Source organism: Ovis canadensis, chromosome 7, assembly GCF_042477335.2.
Source record: "Ovis canadensis isolate MfBH-ARS-UI-01 breed Bighorn chromosome 7, ARS-UI_OviCan_v2, whole genome shotgun sequence".
NCBI lineage: Eukaryota > Metazoa > Chordata > Mammalia > Artiodactyla > Bovidae > Ovis > Ovis canadensis.
This window is the reverse complement of record NC_091251.1, coordinates 31101619-31125571: the sequence shown is the minus strand read 5'-3', so window position 1 is coordinate 31125571 and position 23953 is coordinate 31101619. Positions and strand designations below refer to the sequence as shown.

Below are 23953 nucleotides of genomic sequence, written 5' to 3'. Positions count from 1 at the left end.
AATGTAAATTTCAGTTCTGCATCACGGCCAGTTATGGGAACAGACTGAGAAGGAGATGGGAGATGGAGGATCATGGGAAGGAGAGGGTGAGACAAGGGGGCCAAGAAAATGGGAAAGAGGCACCTCTGGAAGGAGCAAGGAGCGCTGTCACTGGAAATGTTACTGGACATTATCATGTGTGTTGTGCTAGAAACAGAGGCATTTAGATGTTGATATAAGAAAGAAGGAAATCAGTAAAAACTGAGTTTTTAAAACAGGTTGATAAACCCCCTAATCTAGTAACAAATGCCCTTTCCAGACAAATGAATTCGAAGACTAGCTCAACTATTTGTTGCAAGAGAAAAGAAAGATGCTTAGTTTCAGTACTTCTTTCCCCTGAAGACCTGGGGTTGATTCATTTGCTCCTACCCAGTTTCACACCTGGCAGGATGGCTGTTCTCATGGGAGCATCCCTGATCCTTTAAAGCACTGTTGGTAAGATTTAGGAGTCAGGGGACACTGTTGGACGTCAAAGAGACAAAGCCCCAGGCCAGTTGTGAGAATCCTGAGTTGGAAGAACCTGGGATGCTCACCTCCCACTTGGTGGAGAAAGCCCTTTTAAGCTGGTGAACTCACTCATGGCAGCCATACCTCTGCTGTGTTGGGCAGCCTGGATGGCTAGAAGGTTTTCCCTTCATTTAAGCTGAAATCAGCCTTTCTGCTCTTCCACCCATGGATCTTGCTCTGACCCCCAGCATGTAAAGAAAGCCTCCTCCAAGGAATCCTCTAAAGGACTGGCTTGTTCAGGAAGATCTGAGCGCAGCTGCAGAAAGGATACCCTCCCCTGGGATGAGAAGCAAAGGCGAGTGATGAAACAGTGAGAGTGAGTGCTGGCTAGGAACCAGCCATATGCTTGGCCTCTCTGGTCTGCTTTTGATTGGTGGGCATGGGAATCTGGGCCTCTGCCCTGTTGCTTATTGCGCAAGATATATAAGGATCAGGAGAGATGGGTGTGCTTTTGGAAAATGGTAACTGGGGCTTTCCAGAAAGAGAAAGACACTTATAGAAAGGCCAAATAGAATTTGTGAAAGCCCAAGGGTAATGGGAGCATGATGGAGTGTGTCAGACTGAGCTGGTAATACTGCTTCCAAAAGCACATCATCATCAAATTAGCAGATTTTTGGGTTAAAGGGCTCATGGGAGAAACTCAGTTGCTATAAATTTCAAAGCAAACTCTTGCTTTGAATAGGAAATAGGGCCAGGACCATAGTACTAAATAAGACAAATTTTCTTTATGCTTCCAATTTGTTCAGCCTGATTCTTTTTCTTAGTGGGTGTAAGAATATACAAATATATATATATACATATATATATATATATTTCCCCCCTTCTTTTTCTTCACTGATTTTTTTCAGATGGCTCATCTTCCATATGTACTACATTCTTTTTCCAGCCTGAGGCCTTGGGAACTACAGAGTTATGTGAAGTGAATCAATAAGGACCCTACCACTGTGGCCACCGTGGAGAAGTTCACAGCCCCTTTTCCCAGGCTGATTGCATTATTAAAGATCTTAGTGCTCATACCTTGGAGGGGAGATATGGGTTGTGAGTCATGGGGCAAGGTGTGTGTGGGGGAGTGGGCAAGATGCAAAGAGAAACCCACAAATCAAAGCAGAAAGACCCAAGGGAGACTCTTTCTAATATAAACATAGGATTCCTACTGGGATAGGTTGGTTGGTTGAGAGATGGCTGAGGAAGGGGCAAGAGCCCAGGGGGCTATGGAGCTGTGTGCACTGGAAATCTGCTCTGGGTGTGTCCCAGTGGGGAGAAGAATAATAATTTAAGACAATCACCTTGCTACCCCAATGGCTTTCTTATCTCATGGGCTAGTTCTGTTAAGGATGGGGTTCAAGAACCCATGCAGAGTCCTGTCACCTGGACCTGTGATTTTGTGGGGAAAGGGAAAAAACAAACAGATGCCTGAAACAAGTGAGTGCAGGGCCAGAGGAGAGAATTCAAAGGTCTGGGCTTTGTTTGCTGAATGGGAAACTTCTGAGCCTCTAGGTCTGAAAGGGAGCCACATTTTGCAGACCTCAGACTTCCCGCCAGGCCTCAGGGTGAGGGTTTTGTGGTCAGACCACAGGGGTTGGGACTTGTGACCTCATACCTGGCAGGTCAGTTACCTACACTGAGTCTCAGTTTTCTTGTCAGTAAAATAGGGACCATGATTCATTCCCTGCCTCTCATTCTGGGGCACCATGAGCCACAGTGAGCTAATATCTCTGACTATACCTTCCAAACAATAAAGCGCTACATTGGCAAGAGATATTTGTGTCATAAGGCAGGAAAACAGCCTAAGGTCTTTGAGCATGAAAATAGGCACAGCCGGGCTGAGGTAACAGAGGAACACAGGCATCTTGGCAAGCCTTAGGGGGGCCCTGGGGTGGGGGTGCTGCCTCCTCTGACTCTTCCTGGGGCGCTGATATTGGAAAGGCCTGCAGCGCCAGGGACGAGGCAGTGCCCAGACAGAGTCCGGCTGCTGACTTAGAAAGTGCCAGGACGGAGTCAGCTGAGAGCTGAAGGCACTCCCCACCGCTTGGTCTGCAGAGAGCGCAGGGGCCAGGCTTCTGGGGGAGGGGTCATCTGTTCGTGGTGATGCTCAAAGGACAACCGTGGCTTTGCTCTTGGGCACCGTGTGTACGCTTTACGAAGGCAGGGTGCGGACTAACTTGACTGGCAGCTCCACAGGCCAGGGAGCCCCCGGTAGGGCAGCAGCCAGCGGGTCCCACTGCTCACAGACTCCCTGACCTGCCCACAGATGTGGACTGGGATGTTATCTGCTCCCTGGGAAGCCCGAGTGCCTGTTGGCCACGCGCGTGCAGGAGGCGCAGCAGGCGGTCTTGTAGTAGTTGTAGACGCAGAGCCTGGCCTGGACCACCACGTTGCAGTTATAGTACCGGTCCTTGCAGTTTTCATCTGCAGCAGAGGAGAATGGAGAAGACTTTGAGCACGAGGAGCAGCGTAGACTTAGGGGATGAGAAAGGGCAGAGGGTGTGGCTATTCATCCCAGCTCCACTGTTTATTACCGATGGGAGGTGTGAGTGTGGTCTGAGAGCAAGTTTATATATATATTTTTCTTCTTTAAACAAGCAGCTGAAATCTGTCTACTCTGACCTTAAGAATGCTGGAACCAAATCTCTGAATGCATTGCCATTTTAATCAATTCCCATTTAAGTTTCTCTTTGCTCGCCATCTGTGCTATCAGCAGCTACCTTAAATCATGAAATTTACACCTGAAGGATGCTGACCCTCTCTGAACTCCATGACTTTGCACACAGTCACAGTGAGACCTAGAAGAATCTGGCATTTTGACACCAGAGAATTTGATGGAGATTAAGAAAGATGAATCTTTTATCGCAAGGTACGATTCCCTACTTACCAACTTCAGGGACACAGTCCTGAGGGTTACAAGATTCTTTTTCTTCTGGTTTCAACTGAGGGTCACAGAGATTACTTAGGGTCATGTCATCTGCCAGACAACGCACTTCTCGGACGCGGAAGCCGCCCTGACAGCTCTTGGAACACTGTGAGGGGAAGGGAAGAAAGTTAGACTTTTTGGCAGCCCATTCACTCAGCACACTGAAGAAGGCAGATTTTGGAAAATTCTGACATCTATCGAAGGAGACAATATTGAAACAAACTCCCCTGCACCTACTAATCAGCCTCAATGTACACCTACTCATGGCTAGCCATGTCCCATCAGTGCCCTTCCAGGATGATGTCTCAGATTACTTTGAAGCAGATCTAGACATCATATCACTTCTGTAATATTTCAGTTTGTAGCACTAAACAACCAAGATTCTTAAAAAATTACCAAAATATCATTATCACACCTAGATATTGACAATAGTTTCTTCTCTTCAAACATGTATTTCATTTTGCTTGTGAATCTCAATTTTATTTTAGGTTTTCTTGCTTCATTTTGTAGTTTAAAAGTCCAGCTACAATTTTCAAACCCTGTTACTGACATGGCAACTTTCTAAAATAGAGATTTTTGGGGGTGTGGGGATCAGGGTCTACATAAGGTTGTACATTGCAGTTGGTTGACAGGCCTTTTAATCCATGGGTTCCCTGCCCCGTGTTTTCCCCTTGTACTTGAGTTGTGTCCTGAAGATTTTCCCACAGTTTAAGATTTTGCTGAGTGCATCCCCCATGATACAGGCTGACATGTTCTTCTGTCTTCCACATTTTCCACTGATAGGATGTTGGATCCAATCTATTCAACCTAATCAGGTGCAGGTTTGATTTGTGTGTGTGTGTGTGTGTGTGTGTGGTGAGACTACTTCATAGGATGTGTTTAGTTGTCTCTCTTTGGAGGAGGTCAGCACTCACTCAAGAGCAGATCATTAGTTCATTTGGGGTTGAAAAATGGTGATAATATCCTAATACCACTTCTTCTTTACAAGCTGAGAACCTAAAGCATTCCCACTCCTTCTTCACTTATGCTTACTCTGGTTACCCAGTGGTATGGCTTGTTTAGGAAAGACAAGGCGAATGTTTGATTATTTTCCTTTATTTATCAGTTTTCAGAATAATGAGTTGGTTCCTCTAACATCCTACAATGGTGGATCCTCTAGTTTTTTAATCATTGTAAACTTATTACACATGGATGGATTTAAATTTATTATAGATGAATAGATTTAAACTTATAGATGGATGGATTATAGATTGATGGGTTTCATTCAATGCATGGCAGTTATTATTTTTACTGATGCTCATTGATGCCCCATCAGTGGCTATCCAGGGCTCAGAGTTGGTTCTTGAGCTCTTTAGACATGAACTCATCTGCCTGGTATAAAAAGTCATCCTGATTTAATTTATATCTATACATTCCCAGACCTGGAATCAGACATTTTTCTTTGGCTCCTTTTAGTGGAGAATGGTATTTTGTTGTCATTTTATTTATTTATTTATTGGTGTCACTGCTTGGCATGTGGGATCTTAGTTCCCCGACCAGGGATCAAACCCTGGCCTCCTTCACTGGAAGTGCACAGTATCTTAACCACTGGACCACCAGGGACGTCCCAGAGAGTGGCATTTTGAAACCATATCCTGCCTGATAGGCATGGCCTTTGCTACTGGGTTGGTCACTGTTTCCAGGATCTTTCAGTGGATAAAACAGAGAAAAATTTTTTTAAGATAAATTAATTTGTGAGTTCAAACTGGTATTTCTAAGTCAAATTCAGGACAATAGGATTTTCGCTTAAATCTCTTCTATTTTGTCTGTTATCTTCTTTCTCCTAAGAGCCGAGAATCCTGTTTCTTAAGGCAACTGGGGATAACAGAGCTATAGCATCATATCTACTATTACATATATCATCAGAGTATCAGGAAGTAGATTATTCATTCACTTTATCACCTGTTATATACCCAACCATCTCAGAACACAGGACAACAGCCATCACTAAAAATGTCATATTGCAAACAATGTTAACACTTTTCTGCAGTTCTTTTTGTCCTTAGGTATAGACAGTCAGATTACTGTGATTTAGAGCCACAGGCAAGAGAGCTGATGCCACTAACTGCATACATATTTAGGCTAATTTGTTTCATTTATTTTCCATTTTTAGGGATTTCTTTTTTAAAAGAATAATTTTGTTTTATAATTATATAAAATATTTATTCCAAATGCAAATTTATAAAACAGGGTAAATTTGAAAAATGTCTGGCTTTTGTCACTGTCTTTGATACTATCAGTTCAGTTCAGTTGCTCAGTCGTGTCCTGCTCTTTGTGACCCCATGAATCGCAGCACGCCAGGCCTCCCTGTCCATCACCATCTCCCAGAGTTCACTCAGACTCACGTCCATTGAGTCCGTGATGCCATCCAGCCATCTCATCTTCTGTCGTCCTCTTCTCCTCCTGCCCTCAATCCCTCCCAGCATCAGAGTCTTTTCCAATGAGTCAACTCTTCGCATGAGGTGGCCAAAGTACTGGAGTTTCAGCTTTAGCATCATTCCTTCCAAAGAAATCCCAGGACTGATCTCCTTCAGAATGGACTGGCTGGATCTCCTTGCAGTCCAAGGGACTCTCAAGAGTCTTCTCCAACACCATAGTTCAAAAGCATCAATTCTTCGGCACTCAGCTTTCTTCACAGCCCAACTTTCACATCCATACATGACCACTGGAAAAACCATAGCCTTGACTAGACGGACCTTTGTTGGCAAAGTAATGTCTCTGCTTTTGAATATACTATCTAGGTTGGTCATAACTTTCCTTCCAAGGAGTAAGCGTCTTTTAATTTCATGGCTGCAGTCACCATCTGCAGTGATTTTGGAGCTCAAAAAAATAAAGTCTGACACTGTTTCCACTGTTTCCCCATCTATTTGCCATGAAGTGATGGGGCCAGATGCCATGATCTTCGTTTTCTGAATGTTGAGCTTTAAGCCAACTTTTTCACTCTTTCACTTTCATCAAGAGGCTTTTTAGTTCCTCCTCACTTTCTGCCATAGGGTGGTGTCATCTGCATATCTGAGGTGATTGATATTTTTCCCAGCAATCTTGATTCCAGCTTGTGCTTCTTCCAGCCCAGCGTTTCTCATATAGTAACAATATATTTTATATTTGCTTTAACTGACTTATTTATTTAAAAAATATTTATTTACTTATTTGGATGGTCTGGGTCTTAGTTGAGGCATGTGTAATCTTTGTTGTGGAATTTGGGGTCTTTTTTAGTTGTAAAATATGGCATCTCTAGTTGCTGATCTTTAGTTGTGGGATCCTAGTTTCCTGACCAGGAATCGAACCCAAGCCCCCTGTGTTGGGAGTGTGGAGTCTTAGCCACTGGACTGCCAGGGGAGTCCCCACTTTTCATTTTCTGTGGCACACAGTTCTGAGTTTTGACAAATTCAGAGAATCGTGTATCTCCCTCAGCAAGCAAGACAGAGCTTTCATCACACAGAACAAATTCCTTTGTATTTTCCCTTTGTAGTGAGCTTTGTCCCACCCCATTCTCTGGCAATCAGTGGTTTGGTCTCTGTTCTGATAGTTTTTCCTTTTAAAGAATATTATATAGACAGTATTATACACTATGTAGCTTTGTAGGGGGAGGGGAGTCTTTCTTCCATTTAGCAAAATGCATCTGAAGTTCTTCCATGTCATAGGAGGTATCAGTTCTTTGGTTCCTGTTGCTGAGTGGCACCCCATTGTTTAGACAAACGTCTGTTCACTCATTTACCTGTTAAGGGACATCAGGGCTATTCCCAGCAGATGTCTTAGGAGTTTGTGGCCTTTGACGTGGCCTGGTGAGTTTGGTCCTTTCTAGACTCTCCAAATCAAATGGCAGAAGAAAATAGTGGTCTGCTCTTGCTTTCTCAAGGACCACGGCCAACATCAAACCTAATCCTAAAGAGCAAATTTATTGGCCAAGTTGGACCCAGAATCAGTCTTTGCAAACAAGATCCCAGCTGATTCTTAGGCCCATGAAAATTTGAGAGCCACCATTTTATGGCCTCCATAGTTTGGAAGTCAAGCTCACCCCAGCCTCAGGCTCCCTCCTCCCTGCCAAGCAGGCTGAGTTCAGGGCACTCTGGCTGTGACCAAGGACAGCAGATTGTGCAGGGAATCTGGGCTGAGCCCAGTGCTTGGCACCCAGTAGATGGGCCAGCCATGAGGGGTAGGGGGAAGCAGATGAGAGCACCAAGACTTACCATGCTCCATTCTGTGTGAAACCATTTGGCCCCGCAGGGCTTGAGGTGGCAGGGTTGCTGGCTGGGGGGTTTCTCCAGAAAGGAACATTCATAGGGGTCCAGCACTTCAAAGGCGTCTGTGTTCTTCCTAACACAGATCACCTCCCTCTGCTGGGTCCCACTCCCACACTCGATGGAACACTAGAGAAGGCAGCAGAGAAAGACAGGTATCACATGATAGAAAGGGGATGAGAAATACCATCCATCGAGGAATGTTTACCAGAACTTTCCACCATTGCTCTTTTCCCAAAATTGCAATTTTCCTGACAGTTCTGTTTCTGGCATGGAGAGCACCTCCCCTGAACTCTCACATCTTGAGGATGCTGGTGGCTGAGATCCTGATGCCCTCAGTAATATGGGAGTGAAATCAGGTTTCCCATAGGTTATCCCACAGAGCATGCCATCCAGTCATTTGGTTTTGTCTGGTAGACTGTGACACCTCTCACTGTAAAATAGTGAACTAACATTTAGCTTATCTGCTGGCCTTTGGTGGGGCACTGCTGGGAATGAATTCTTTTCCCAGAGTCTGCATGTATGTGGGTGAAGCGCTACATTAAAATGCTTTGGGTTACAGAAAACTCAGACGAAGACCACAGACTTGGGACAATGTCCCTTATGATCAGCCCTCCCCTCTCAACAGGGCAGCCAGCAGGAAGCTTTTGCCCACAGAATCCAACTCCCTGGCTCCTTACTTGGAGCCAAAGCTCACTGAGGTTGTGATTGCAAAGAGTCCAGTCAGATAATTACACGTCTTGCTTCATTGCATTAGGTTACGGAAATATGATGCATGTAACTGCCCATTACTTACTCTAGTTAGTATCTATTACTTTGTAAAATGTTTTCTGTTCATGTTTGGTGTACTCTTATTACCTTTTGATTGAAAAAATTTTATAAGCTGTGATCTATATACTTTTAAAGACTTTAAAGAAGCTATTGCCTTTATGAAAAGCCTGTAAAAATGTCTACAGCTGCAACTCTTAATATTAGCCTTGCTTCTGTATGCAGGCACATGGTGAAATTAAAAAAAAACGGTGGTGGTGGGGGACCCATGTCACCACACAGCAAAAAACCCCTCAAACCCAAGCTAACAGACTACAGATTAGTCACAGAGCCCACGATAAACATCGCCATCAGCAATTTCCACTTTGAGGTGTTCTCTGCCATCTTCACAGGTATATAGAAAACTACAAGGCTTCTTAGTTTTGGAGCTGTCTGTTCAGATGTCAGAGAATAAATGTGACCCAGGCACAGGGGCAGACAAGCCCCTGCTTGTCTGCCATTTAGCAGCCATTTAGCCTGCTCCTAATGGCTAAAGACTGTGGAAGACCCTCCCGCCCCCCAAGAACTAAGACAATCTAAGTGTGAAGCAGGGCTTCCCAGGTGGCTCAGTGGTAAAGAACCCGCCTGCCAATTCAGGAGATGCAGGTGCTATCCCTGGGTCAGGAAGATCCCCTAGGGAAGGGAATGGCAACCCATGCCAGTATTCTTGCCTGGAGCATCCCATAGACAGAGGAGCCTGGTGTTCTACAGTCCATTGGGATTGCAAACAGTTGGACACATCTGAGCAGGCATGCACACACAAGGATGAAGTAAACCCAGAATTGACAGGGAAGAAAGAAAGCATCTGGGCATGAGTAATAGACTTGGTGGAATATCTTATGAATAAGAGTCGGGCTACTCCATTTCCAGAGTAGAACAAGGGTCCCTAAACCTGAGAAGTCTCATTCTCTTGGGACAGTTCCTCTACAAGCCTCAGTAGGACCACTGCTAGCACCTGTGCTCACAACTTCCAAGGGAGTCTTTTCCCCAAAGTCCACATTAAAAGTTCCAGGGAAGGACTCAGTTTGACTCGGCTTGGGTCACATGTCCAATCTGGACCAATCACTGTGACCAGGCCAGTGGGGCATTTGAGGCCAACTCTCATTCAAACCATGGGTCTGGAAGGAATATTCCCTTTTATATCTTGAAGTCAATTAATGTTTAAGACTTACTTTCAGTAACTAAGTGTGCTCTATTTCATTTTCTTTGGGGATAATATCCAATTCCCAGGGCAGGGAGGTGTCAGCAGGCTCTGACGGTCTTATAAATTCAGAAACAAAACCTGGTCTACAATCAATCAGGTCCTGACTCTTTGGATGACAGGGTGATGCATTCCATGTTTCTAATCTTAGCAGAAATAAACGCTGCCTTCACCAGGATTCACGTGATTCTCACTTCTCTGAGTGCTTGCTCCCACGCTCAGCCACGTCCAGCTTTTTTGTGACTCCTTGGACTGTAGCACACCAGGCTCCTCTGTCCATGGAATTCTCCAGGCAAGAATACTGGAGCGGGTTGCCATTTTCTTCTCCAGAGGATCTTCCTGACCCGGGGATTTAACCTGCATCTCTTGCGTCTCCTACATTGGCAAGGGCGTCTTTACCACCTGGGCCCCTGGGGAAGTCTGTTCTCTGAGTAGGCCTAGAGTTAATAGGAGGCCCACAAATGAAAAAGAACTGCATCCTGCTCCCTCTCTTCTTCCTCAGACGCTGGTGGATGCGTGAGTTGAATTGCACTGGGTATCTGCTCTGTGTGAAGGCTATTATGGTCTGATACTACAGTTTCACACAGGACTCTTCCCATTGTCTCAGTTTCCATAGATTGCTGTGGTTCAGTCGCTAAGTCATGTCCACCTCTTTGTGACCCCAGGGACTGCAGCATGCCCAGCTTCCCTGTTCTCTGCTATTCTCCTGGAGTTTCCACAGACACTTGGTGTAATTAGTGTCCCATACACCGTTCACATCTGAATTATCTTTGGGGTTTAGATTCTAGATATTTTGCTACCGACAATGAGATAGAAACATTGGCAGAAAAAATAACAGACATGGAGAAGAGGAAACGAATATTTATTAAGTACTCCCCATGTTTCAAGCAACAACCCTTTTATATACAGTGTCTCATGAAAACCCAATAGCAACTCTAAAAAGGTGGTATTATTATTCTCCTATCTGGATGAGGAACCAGGCTCAGAAAGGTTAAATTACCCACCCCAAGTCAGAGAACTAAGGGGACATAGAGCTGGGATCAGTTATCAAGTATGCCTAACTCTGATACTGACTTGGGTAGCATTGGAAGTACTTGAATTCTTTCTTTTCTGAATTTGTTAATATTTTACAGTTTGTATTATAAAAACATTACAGGAAATTTGAGGAGAAAACATTTGCTCGTGTTTATACAAAAAGCTATACTTTGAAGCGGTTGAGATAGGGTTCACATACTTTGACATAGTCCGTTTTTCACTTGCCATTATATATACTTTCCACATCTTTTAATTATCATTGTTGTTGTTACATAATACCTTAATGAGTTATGATATGCCATAATATCCCTAATTGCCCTGCTGTCACGAACATCTCTGTTGAAAAAGCCTTTTTTTTCTCCTGTTAATTATTTCCTTAAAATGAATCCTCAGGAGTGGGGTGGCTGGGTTAAAGCAAATGAACATTTTTATGGTTCTTGACTTTTATTGCCAAATTGCTTTCCAAAGGGGCTGTATCAATTTACAAGGACAAGTCAGTCCATTTTTTTCAGGGTCTGTTTTTAAAGCTACTTAAAAGAAATAAAATTCTATATGGAGCTGGAGGTCCAGAGAATGTATAAATCATGATCATCAGCCAAAATTCTTTGGAGAACAAGCCAGCCCTGGGAGCCAAATCCTGGATGGTCTGAGAACTCAAAATACTGATGGCCATCATAACAGGGCAAAGAGGGAATGATTTTAGGGGGCTCATGTGCAACTTTGGAACTCTAAGGAAAAATTAATTGATCAGTTAAGTTACTTTATTGAGGTATTCGGTGTTATTGGCTCTTCATAATGAACAAACATAACCTGTTTTTGCTTCTTTCCCCCAGCTTTACTGAGACGTAATTGACAAATAAAATTGTAATATATTAAAAGTATGCTCATGATGATATAGTATACATATACATTGTGAAATTGTCCTTACAATCAAGTTAACACATTCATCACCTCACACATTTACCTTTTTTACATGTATATGTGAGAACATTAAGTTCTACTCTCAGTAAATTTCGATTATACAGTACAGTATTATCTACTGCAGTATAGACATCATGTTACACACTAGACCACTCCCCCCACCAGAACTTGTTCATCTTATAACTGAAAATCTGAACTCTTTTACCAATCTCTTCCTATTCCCCTCACCCCCAACTCCCCGCAAGCATCATTCTACTGTTTGTCTCTTTTCAAAAATTCTGTATTTACTGTTTTTGGCTGTGCCGTGTCTCTGTTGTGGCACGAGGCTGTCTAGTTGTGGCACGTGGGCTTAACTGCTCCATGATAGGTGGATTCTAGTTCCTCGTCAGGGACTGAATCTGCATATCTTGCACTGGAAGGCAGATTCTTAACCACTGGACCACCAGGGAAATCCCTCTATTCTCTTCCTCTGAATTTAACTCTTTTTCAGATTCCACTACTTCTGACGCCAGTGCAGGATCAGTGGTGTGTCTGGTTTACTTCATTAGCATAATGCCGTCCAGGCCCATCCATGTTGCTGCAAGCTGCAGGATTTCCTTCTTGTTTTAAAGGCCGAATAATATTCCATTATAAACAAATACCACTGATTCTTTACCCATTCATCTGTTGACAGACACTTAGGCTATTTCCATGCTTTGGTTACTGTGAATAATGCTGTTACCCACATGGTAGGGGATGCAGGTATCTCTCCCAGATAATGATTTTCTTTTCTTTGGGTATATATCCAGAAGTGGGATTGCTGGATCATATCTATTTCTGCTTTTGACTTTCAAGTACAGCCCAAACTGACTTTATTAACAACAACAATACTTAAGAGCAGTAGAAGTTACAATTTATTGTGTTATTGTACATCAGGCACTACATCACATACTTTGTAAATAACACTTCACTTCTAAAAATAACCTCATAGGTGCTGGCACAATCAGCATTGTATAGATAAGGAAACCTTGCTGGACCATAAGCCTCCTGAGGGCAGGGATATTTGTTTTGCTCAATGATATAGCCCAAGGGTTTAGAAGAGCACATAGTAGGTGCTCAATAAACATTGTTGACCTAATGAGGCTCCAAAAGCATAAGTAGCTTCTCTAGGGACATGGGTAGCACAGCTGAGATTCAAATTTAGCATCCCTGGGAGACACCAAGCCCTGTCTCCTGACCCCTCAGCTATGCTGCTTCTCACCAGGAACAGAGACACATCGGTTCTGGCCACTCACCTGACTCCAGCTCCCTGCAAACCACTCCACTTTGCCCGTGCAGGGCCCGTTGTCACACGGGGTGGCCTCTGCTGGCCGGTTGCTCCCGCAGCCCTCCAGGGGCAGGCTGCTGACGTGGTTGGTCATGCACACCACCGAGCGCGTCCGCACTCCAGCCCCGCACTCCGCTGAGCACTGTGAGACAGGACGGGCACATTAGAGAGGAGGCCTCCCCACAGGTTCTGTAGTCACTTTCAGAGGAGGTGAAGGAGGTCAGAACCCCCCGCTCCCCTACCAACTCTTTCCCTTGGAAACCACTGGCCCTTGTCATTCAGTTTCCTCCATTATGGGACATCAGTATGGCACCTAGTCCGGGCTTCCCGGGACAGTCTTCATTCCAAATATGCTGTCCATGGTGGTGACCAATACAGTTACACTTGTCAGACTACCTGTTCTACCTGTTTTGGCTTTCAAGTTCAAAAATGCAGTTAGTCCCCTACATATAAAGGAGTTCCTTCCCAAGTGTATGTGTTAGTAGCTAAGTTGTGTCCTTATGGACTATAGCATGCCAGGCTCCTCTGTCCATGGGATTTTCCAGGTAAGAATATTGGAGTGGGTTGCTATTTCCTCCTCCAGGGGATCTTCCTGACCCAGGGATCGAACCCGTGTCTCCCAAGTCTCCCTCACTGCAGGCAGATTCTTTTACCACTGAGTCACCCAATTTGTTCATGCGTCCAACAAACTTAGCCTAGGTACCCAACTAACACAATCAGCTATATAGCACTGTACTGTAATAGGTTTATAATACTTTTCACACAAATAATACAAAAAACCCCAAACACATACAAAAGAAAATATTTTAATCTCACAGTACAGGCCCTTGAAAAGTACAATACAGTGCCAGCTACATCGCCGCTGCCTTCATGCTTGTGTCTGGACATCCTGGGCTTGAAATAGAGATCCTGTACTGCATGTAGCACCATACAGTAACGACACAAAAGCAGGACCACTCGTGGAGCGTGCACACACGTGACAACGTGTGACAGACCCGTGAACTGACTTAGTGGCTGAACATGTGCGTGCACGCTTGCGTCTTTGAAAGTTCGAAACTTGAAGGTTCCTATGTAGAGGACGCACTGTATGGTCAGCAGCAGCAGGAGAGCACGCAGACTTGGGCACATGCCTGCCTGCTAGTAGCCAAGCCTGGCCTGGCCTGGGAAAGGAGGGTTGAAGTCTCTCACAAGACACTGCTGCCTGATGCTAAGGCAGGTGGCTCCATTCCTCAAAGGCTAGAGGAGAGCTGGGAGGCAGACCGAAATAAAGGGAGAGCTTGGTCGGGGAACCAGGCACATCAGTGTGTGTCCCAGCCCTATTATCTGCGTGGCTGGGGCTTCCCTGGTGCCTCAGATGGTACAGAATCCACCTGCAATGCAGGCAACCTAGGTCTGATCCCTGGGTCGGGAAGATCCCCTGGAGAAGGGAATGGCAACCCACTCCAGTAGTCTTGCCTGGAGAATGCCATGGACAGACGAGCCTGGCAGGCTCCAGTCCATGGAGCCGCAAAGAGCTGGACGTGAGTGAGTGACTTAGCATGCACACACGTCTGTGGGTCTGGGGGCCCATGACCCAGTCCCTTATATCTTTTCCATCATTACCTGGATGGCTGGACACACTCCTGGCAGGAGGACTCTGGTTCTGCACTGTAACCAGGTTTCCAGGGGTTTGTAGGCATGTTACAGGGTGGAAGCACCCTGAGGGATTCTTCTAAGGGAAATGGTGCAGACTTGCCTAATTGATAGGGAGGAACTAAGAGGCAGCCACTCGTACCTCCATCCCGGTTAAACTTCCACAGTCTTCTGAAGAGTTCAGAAACCCAGACACCGCTCATCTGATGAGCAGCTCGGCTGCCTCGGTCAGAATACTCCTCCTGCCCGTCAATCAGCAGCTTCCAGAAGAGCAGGCAGGCAAAACCATCATCTCCTCCCCCTCCCTCTCCTACCCTTAGGCATATCTTTTAATTGCACTTAGTATTTTTTCCTAAACTTTTTTTTTATTGTGGTAAAATACGCATAACATAAACTTTACCATTTTAATAATTTTTAAGAGTAAAGTCAGAGGCATTAAGTATATTCACAATGTTGTGCAACCATTGCTGCCGCCCCTCTCTCCTCTAGGGCTTCCCTGTGGCTCAGCTGGCAAAGAATCTGCCTGCAATGCGGGAGACCTGGGTTCAGTCCCTGGGCTGGGAAGATCCCCTGGAGAAGGGAACGGCTACCCACTCCAGTATTCTGGCCTGGAGAGTTCCAGGGACTGTATAGTCCATGGGGTCACAAAGAGCTGGACACGACTGAACGACTTTTATTTCACTTTCTCTCTTCTAACATAAATCTTATTTTTGTCTTTGACAGATGAGCTCAAAATGTTTTCCCTTGTACACAGGTAACTGGTGGGATAATGATGAGCTATATACACCTTTTAGCTCATCCTTGACACCTGACACCAGGGACCCCCAGGGTGGCCTGGCTACCGGGAAGAGGGAAGCTGGGGACGATTCTGAGTTTGTAAGAAGCAGGGAAGGGGCTTGTCATTTGCTGAGTGCCTGTTCTATGTCAGACATTCCCAAGATGCAGGAAAGGTATGATGCATTTATGCACTTTATTTAGAACTTCATTATTTAATAGTCATGTGATGTGCTAAGGAGAATTAAATGAGTTCTTTCACACCCATGTCTTGATCTCCGAGGCCCTTAGTCTTCATAGGAGCATAGGAAGCCTATGATAGTTCATGTCTAGGCCTCTCCCCAAAAGTCAGAAATCACCCTTGGGATTTTGAACTAGAGATCCATGTCTGGGCGGCTTGGGGCACCTCCTGGTACACACTGCTGCCCATTAGCCCCACCTGCCCACCTTCCTTCTCGCTCACCCGCTCGCTCCACTCAGTCAGGAACCAGCTTTTGGCGCAAGGTCCCATGTCGCAGTTCTCAATGTCATTGGGCCGGAGCTTCATGTTGCATTCCTCGTCGTCGACCACGTCCCCGATGTTGCTCACACACTTCACGTCCCGGGTCCTCTGTCCCACTCCACAAGGCACCGAACACTAAAACACAGCAAGTGCATGTCAGCGCGGTGGGCAGTGCTGTGTCCGAGGGCCCCCTCCCGTCAGGGGACCCTCGTCCTAACCCACCACCTGAGCAGGGGGCAGGGTAAGGCGTGACTCCTGGGTTGCTGTGCACCCAGCCATGCAATGCTGCCTGGGGAGGATCCCTGGCTTTCTTTGATCTTTTGGGCCTCAGTGCTGTCATCTGTGAAATGGGAGGGCAGGACGGCAAGGAGGCGTTGACTCTAGCATCACTGGTCTTCACTCCACCATGACACAGGGGAGAGGAAACCTGTGTGCACACGGCTCCCATGGGTCACCCTGATGGAAAGCCGGCCCTTAAGTCTATCTGGCAACCAGCACTTCCTACGCTCTGCAGAAAAGTCCTTCCAGAAAACAGCAGGAAGAGTCCTCCTGGAGAGCCTACATCAGGTCTGGGAGGGGGCAGGTGGGAGCGCGGCCGCAGGCCTTGCAGGGGGCGCCCCAGAGCAGGCAGCCCCACCCGCGTACCGAGGTCCAGTCGGTCCGGATCTGCCACTCGCTACAGATCTTGAGCTGGCAGGTGCTGGTGGTCTCGGGCTTCTCCAGGTGCTGGCAGCGGTAGGGCTGCACCGTCAGGCTGCGGTTGGCGTACACCTGGCGGCACAGGACCTGGCGGTGCTGCATGCCCAGGCCGCAGGTCTTGCTGCACTCGGACCACTCCCCGATGTCCCAGCTGGTGCAGGAAGGAGAGAGCGAGAAGGACCATCACTTCCGTCACCAGGAAGAGAGCATCTCACAGGAAGCTGGCCGAGCCAACGGACCAGAAGCATCAGAATCGTTGGTTACGGGTGACCCCCAGCCTAAAGCAGCGCCTGGCAGCCTGCCTCCACCCACAGGCCTCCGTAAAGGATGGGACTCTGTTCCATTCCCTATTCATCAGTGATTAGGACCCATGCTCCGTAGAATTACAGAAAACCGAGAAGGGACAAGTGATTTTTTTTTTTTTAATCTAGTCACCAAAATAACTCCAAAGGTGAGTTTTACCACGCTGTAGTACATTAACCCACTTTGAGACTAACTTAGAAATCTTATTCCAACCTTCGTTATTCTTCATTAACTATTTGCACATCAGCATCACATATTCTCCTCTGTCATTCTGTCTTGTCACTTTCTTAAATAAGATATTAGCACATGTCCACTGTGTCTTTGGGTAAGAACTATGTTCTTATTAGTTTGAGAATTATGTTTTAGCCCCGTTTCAGGGCTTTTCCCCCTTGTTCTTCTAAATTGTTTGTTTTTTGGATGCGGACCATTTTTAAAGTCTTTATTCAAAGTATTACAATAAGAAATTTTTGAAATATTTATTTTAAGAAATATTTATCTTTTTTATTTTTGGCTGTACTGGTTCTTTGTTGCTGCGCACTGACTTTCTCTAGTAGTGGAGAGCAGGGGGTTACTTTCTAGTCACAGCACACAGCCTTCTCATTGCGGTGGCTTCTCTTGGTGTGATTCCTGGGCTCTAGGGCTCAGGCTTAGCAGTTGTGGTACACGGGCTTAGCTTCCTTGTGGCACGTGGGATCTTCCCAGACCAGGGGTCGAAGCTGTGTCCCCGTATTGTAAGTCAGACTCTCAACCACTGGACAAACAGGGAAGCCCCAAATTTATTACAATATTGTCTCCAGTTTATGTTTTGGGTTTCCGGCCACGAGGCATGTGGGATCTTAGCTGCCCATCCAGGACTGAACTTACACCTTCTGCAATGGAAGGTGAAATCTAAACTGCTGCACTGCCAGGGAAGTCCCCTGCCTCGTTCTTCTAAAAGCGTCCCATTTATTAGTCAATAACTAACCCAGTACCTCTCCTGAGACGCTCCCCAGGCAGATATATTTGTGAGTTTGATAACTGTGTCTCTGTACACAGCTCACTTGAGCACTGACCACACTGCATTGTAACTCTTTGCTTTCCTCTTTGTTTCCCTTACCAGCTAAAACCTAGTTGCTCCAATTCACCAAAGGCTTCCTGGGAGTGTGCTCCTATGGAAGCACATTCCAACCCGAGCTCCTGTGTTAGTCCTGAGAGACAGGCATGCTTGCTAAACAGATTGCATTTTATGCACAGATCAAGTTCCCTTTTAAATCAGATGTAGGCTGATTTAAAAATCAGATGATATTTACTACTAGGGTCCTATGCAAAAGCAACCTGAGCCAGAAACACACGACCGAAACAGAGAGGTCTTCTTACAAGGCTGGGCAAGGGAAGATGTTGCAGGGCTCCTCCTCGGGGGTCGGCTTCATGGCCAAGTCACAGTAGCTCTCAGGAACCTCTTCGTGAGTGTTTCTGTGCACACAGCGAAAAATAGGGTACTGTGATCCTGCAAGGACAAGAAGGAGTGTTTGAACACTGGGCTTTGGATGCAGACATGCAGAGATCCTGGTGCTGATGAAGAGAAGCCTCAGAAACAGAACTGTTCACACACACACACTCCTCCACCCTGAGTTGTCAACACTTCCTGCACAAGGGCTTTCCCAGGCACTGTAGGGGGCAACAAAGAGCAGTAGGAATAGTTCCTGTCGTCAAAGGTCTTATGACCCATTTGGGGACATGGTTTGAATATGTTCAATGGCAGATAAAAACACGTTTCCTAAGAGTTCAAGACAACAAGAGAGATTGCTAGGTAGGGGAATGATTATAAAATGAACACAAATAATAATGTCTTGAAGGTTTTCTGGAGACATGAAAGAGAACAGGCCTCGAGGAATCTAGCGGCATCATAGAGAGAGGGTTGATTTTGCGTAGCTGTGCACACGTGTATCTTGGAGGGAGGAGGCTGTTCAGGTTGTTGACCTAGAACAAAAGTGCATGGCAAACTGGCCTGTGAGTGTCAAGTATGTTGAAGAGACAGTCAGGCTGGGGCAGAGAAATAAGATATGAGAGAGGCTAGATAAGCAGCTGGCTTTGGCTTTGCAATCATTTTTACACATTCCCCTAGTAAAGTACTGATCTGATGGTATTTTAGTTATTTGAGTATATGTCTGCCTCTTATGAGACGGTGAGCTTCTTGGGGACAGGACTAGTTCTTGCTCAATCCTGTAACCCCAGTACAGCAGGGTAGTGAAGTGAAGTGAAGTGAAAGTAGCTCAGTCATGTCCGACTCTTTTCGACCCCATGGACTATACAGTCCATGGAATTCTCTAGGCCAGAATACTGGAGTGGGTAGCTGTTCTCTTCTCCAGGGGATCTTCCCAACCCAGGGATCAAACTCAGATCTCCTGCACTGCAGGTGCATTCTTTACCAGCTGAGCCACAAGGGAAGCCCAAGTTTGTAAGTGCTCATAAAAGTTCGTTGAGCGAGTATTTTTCAGAGGTCTAAAATTTGCTTTTATTTCTTTCCTAAAAAACTACTAATGGCCTCAGGTTGTTTTAAATGCACAGCTGAGTATTTCGTGCTTAACAAAGCATAATCTATTTTGGAGAAAAAGTCAGAATTTGTTCAGTGAACTTTCTAGCTCTCAACTGGGGAAAAAAAAAAAATGTGGATTCACTTCTGCCTACCTCTCTCTGCTACCCCCTGGTGGCACCACTGAAGTATTGCTAATGAGTGTTTAAAACTGACTGAATGTGCAACTTCAATGTCTGAGGAATAAGACGCTTTTTTTTTGTTTTTAATAAATAATTGTCTTCCCACCCCACCCTCCCAAGTCCCAGTCTAGGCCAGTACCTGAATCCTGCTAGGCAGAACACTATCATTTATCCTACAGCTTTGTCTTAGTTCTGTTGCTAATTGGCCAGGCATTTAGAGTTTCTGAATTTCAACTTGCTATAATTTTAATTGTAACTAGAGGGATAATTTTGAATGTAAGTGTCTCTAAATACTTCATCAGCCACAAAGAGTTTCAAAGCTCCTTTAGGCTGGTCTTGGGTGACACACTGAGCCAGAAGCTAGTTCTTGTAAGAAATCTGACAGTTTGTAGGACAGTTTTGAATCAGAACAATCATTTGTTTAAACTACTCTTGCTGTAAAAATTTACAATGCAGCTACAACTTGACACCATTATTTTAAAATAATCTTCCAATTAAGTATCGTTATTAGCTAAGTAAAAAGCAGTGCTGGCTATAAAATTAATAGGAAGCAAAAGCTTATGTGGAATTAAATTTTGTCCAGTGACAAATCTGCTTCCATTAAGAGATTTTTTTAATGAAATTCAACAAACATTAAGCACACTGTGCTGAGTTATAAAGATGAATAAGATTCAGTTCACAGCTTGCAGGATACCCACTGGGACTCAGCCATTAAGCAATTAAGTAAAAATCTTATTATTTAGCCCATCCCTTTCCCTCCAGACCATGCGGGTTAAACTTTTCTACTTAGAAGTTTGTGGACTGGAAAGGAAAAGTAAGTACCCCAACTGCTTGGCATTAATGAGGGGAGAATTGAATGTCCCTAGCTAAAAGGATACAGGTTACCCTAGGAATACTCTGTGACTTGGAAATATGGATCCTGCTTGGGGCTGTGTGCACATGGCCACTGCCTGCCTCCCTCCACCTTCTTACTGCCTATACAGTATATTTGTTCATTGTCAAGTTCCAGAGTTTAGCCAAGGAAATAAATTCAGAGGCACACTTTCTCTGACGGTGAGAAAACACTAGCTCTATAATTCTTGACCCAATGACCAAAATGATTTCTTTCTTTAGGTCAGTTTATATTTCTGCAAAATGGCACCTCTTCATTGTCCAAGAACGCCACATAATTAGCCCTCTAAGTGCTAGCCAGCAAGAATGGGGTGGGGAGGTCAGGTGCTGGCTGGACTTCAGGCAGCAGGAAATATCTGGCATCAGTTGGTTGGGCTGGACGTTGAGCACGTTAATCAAAATGGAAGTACACTCCATTGGAGCGGGGAGCATACCACAGGTAAAATGAGGCAAGTCAGTGAAGGCAAGGGCCAGTGCAGAGGTCAGCGAGGCATTGTGAAGAGAGAGGTAAAATAAGGAGAAAGAAAACAGTAAACAACTCTAGTCTTTACACTCAGGGATCAGCTGAGCCAAGCCAAGAATTTGACCAGATAGACAGAGGTCTGGGCAATGACTGAGCAGAGTATGGGTCACTCTTGTCCACTGGTGACAGAGTTCTTTCCTGTGATGATGCTATCATGGTGCTGAAATTTTAACCTGAGAGGCACGTGTAGTCTGGTGAGCGCTGCCAGGAAGGACTGGAGAAGAGTTTTAGAGAGGGTTTTTGTGGGGACACAATGAGATTACAAAGCAAGTGAACTTGGGTTTTTGCAGAAAAGAGATGGACAGCCCTGGCAGGCTCAGAATTTCTGGGTTATGGCATACTTATCACTACACTGAGGACCATGAGATGAGCTAAATTTTTGTGCATCTGCCCTGCCTTCCTGCGCTGCACGTCTGAGACCATTGCTGGCTGGGAGCAAATCTTAGAGGGAGCAAAGGGGTCCCTCCATCGTGCCTGGGACAGAATAGACAGGCACCATTGGATGACCACCTGGACGAGTAAGTAGCATCCGTTCAGTGAACGCAAGGCTGGTGAGCAGCATGCAGGGTGGCAAAGGGCACAGGCTCTGTCCTTGTCCCACAAGACAATGCCTTATGGTCTCCAGCAGGCCTACATCTCACCTTACTGGAAAGGCTGGGCCAGGCTACATTTAAAGGCTGAGATGGAAGAGACTCTTCTACAGCTGCCATCCTCGACATCAAGTCACACAACAGCAATTTTTATCCTGTTTAAAAGTGCCTTGATTTCGTCTAGTTCCGAGTATATTTGGTTCCTTTAACTGGCATCGTGTACGTATGTTAGTTGTTCAGTTGTGTCTGACTTTGCAACCCCATGGACTATAGCCCACTAGGCTCCTCTGTCCATGGAATTCTCCAGGCAACAATACTGCAGTGTGTTGCCAGTCCCTTCTCCAGGGATTGAAGCCCCGTCTTCTACATTTCAGGTGGATTCTTTACTGTCTGAGCTACCAGGGAAGCCCCTTAACGGGCATCGTGCGCTTAGTTGCTCAGTCGTGTCCGACTCTTTGCGACCCCATGTACTATAGCCTGCTAGGCTCCTCCATCCATGGGATTCTCCAGGGAAGAATACTGGAGTGGCTTGCCATGCCCTCCTCCAGGAGACCTTCCCAACCCAGGGAAGGATCTTCCTGACCAAGGGATTGAACCCCTGTCTCCTGCATTGCAGGCAGATTCTTTACCATCTGAGCCACCAGGGAAGCCCATGAATACTGGAGTGGGTAGCCTATCCCTCCTCCAGGGGATCTTCTTGACCCAGGAATCGAACCAGGGTCTCGTGCATTGCAGGCAGATTCTTTACCAGCTGAGCTACCAGGGAAGGCCAACGGGCATCATGCCACTACCTAAATGGTAGAATATCTAGGGACTAATACATGCCGATGTTGAGTTTCTGTGTCAAGTACATTTCGCGCTGCTCACTGCACCAAACTGATGCTGTGGCAGATCCTCACTAAACTCTTTTTGGCCTTAATGTATAATTATCTCTTGCTTTCTGTCTCCGTCAAGACACATTTAACAGGCATTTACTCTCCCTCATAAGGCTTATAAGAGAAGTCGGTACAATGACTCTCCAGTTTATGTTCTCTGTGCAGGTATTAAGTATAAGCACAATAAAGCCTACATAAGTCAGCACTCCAGTTCTGAAAGCATCATGGCACTAGCAAAGGTTCCAGACAGAAAGGGCTCCAGACCCCAAGAGGAACCAAAAACTTAGATTCGATTCTCCAAAGCCACTAAGTCAGTGCTCCTATGAAAAAGGTAAAAGCTTTAGAGGTGGTTGTGAAAGATTTTTCCACGTGTTGATTATGCCAAGGTTCCCAAATTGTGTGCTCTCAGATACAAGTCTCTTTAAGAAAAGGAAAAAGAAAATCCCCAAAACAATACGCTGGGAGCTTCACAGTTTCCCAGTTGCAGAAACTTTCTGAGATACAGCCTTTGTTTCTATGATAACCTCCCCTCAAAGAACAGCTGTTTTGGGATCACAAATAGCACTTCACTACAAGCAGGAAGCTCTCACCATATATATGAAGGAAATCATGACTAAAGATTATACATACTCTTAAAATGAAGATCTAAGGCACCTGGAACAGAGAAGCAGCATCAATTTCCAACCCAGGTGCAGAACATTAGATCAGGGGTTTCTGGACATCGTACCCCACATCTGTCTTAACTTTGGAGTGTTAAGCCCTCAGGGTTGTGAGCCCATGTCACAGTCCAGACTGATAATGATCTTGACTCTTTTACACACAGACAGGCTTGGCTTCAAGCCTATCACAACCTTGTTTTATTTATTTACATTAATTTGTATTGGAAAAGACTCTGATGCTGCAAGGGATTAGGGGCAGGAGGAGAAGGGGACGACAGAGGATGAGATCGCTGGATGGCATCACTGACTCGATGGACGTGAGTCTGAGTGAACTCCAGGAGTTGGTGATGGACAGGGAGGCCTGGCGTGCTGCGATTCATGGGGTCGCAAAGAGTTGGACACGACTGAGAGACTGAACTAACTAACTAATTTGTATTGGAGCGTTAAGAGTCCCTTGGACTGCAAGGAGATGAAACCAGTAAATCCTAAAGGAAATCAATCTTGAATATTCATTGGAAGGACTGATGCTGAAACTCCAATACTTTGGTCACCTGATGCAAAAAACTGACTCATTGGAAAAGACCCTGATGCTGGGAAAGATCGAGGGCAGGAGGAGAAGGGGACAACAGAGAATGAGATGGTTGGATGGCATCACGGACTCAACGGACATGAGTTTCAGCACACTCTGGGAGATGGTGAAGGACAAGGAAGCCTGGCATGCTGCGGTTCATGGGGTCTCAAAGAGTCGGATACGACTGAGTGACCGAACAACAAATAGTTGCTTTAAATGCTGTGTTAGTTTCT

General features: G+C 45.5%; 1 protein-coding gene across 4 annotated transcripts in view; it reads right to left on the bottom strand.

The window, feature by feature from the left end:
* Positions 1–1423: 1423 nt before the first annotated feature.
* THSD4 (thrombospondin type 1 domain containing 4) overlaps positions 1424–23953 on the bottom strand; it is a 689604-nt gene continuing 667074 nt past the window's right edge. For all 4 annotated transcript variants that reach the window (XM_069595555.1, XM_069595553.1, XM_069595554.1 and 1 more), the window contains 7 exons: positions 18274–18403; positions 16561–16765; positions 15877–16050; positions 12976–13149; positions 7687–7866; positions 3419–3563; positions 1424–2955 (listed from right to left, as the gene is read on the bottom strand). In XM_069595555.1, the coding sequence (XP_069451656.1) occupies positions 2813–2955; positions 3419–3563; positions 7687–7866; positions 12976–13149; positions 15877–16050; positions 16561–16765; positions 18274–18403 (1151 nt within the window). In that variant the 3' untranslated portion in view covers positions 1424–2812. The remainder of the gene's footprint in view (positions 2956–3418; positions 3564–7686; positions 7867–12975; positions 13150–15876; positions 16051–16560; positions 16766–18273; positions 18404–23953) is intronic.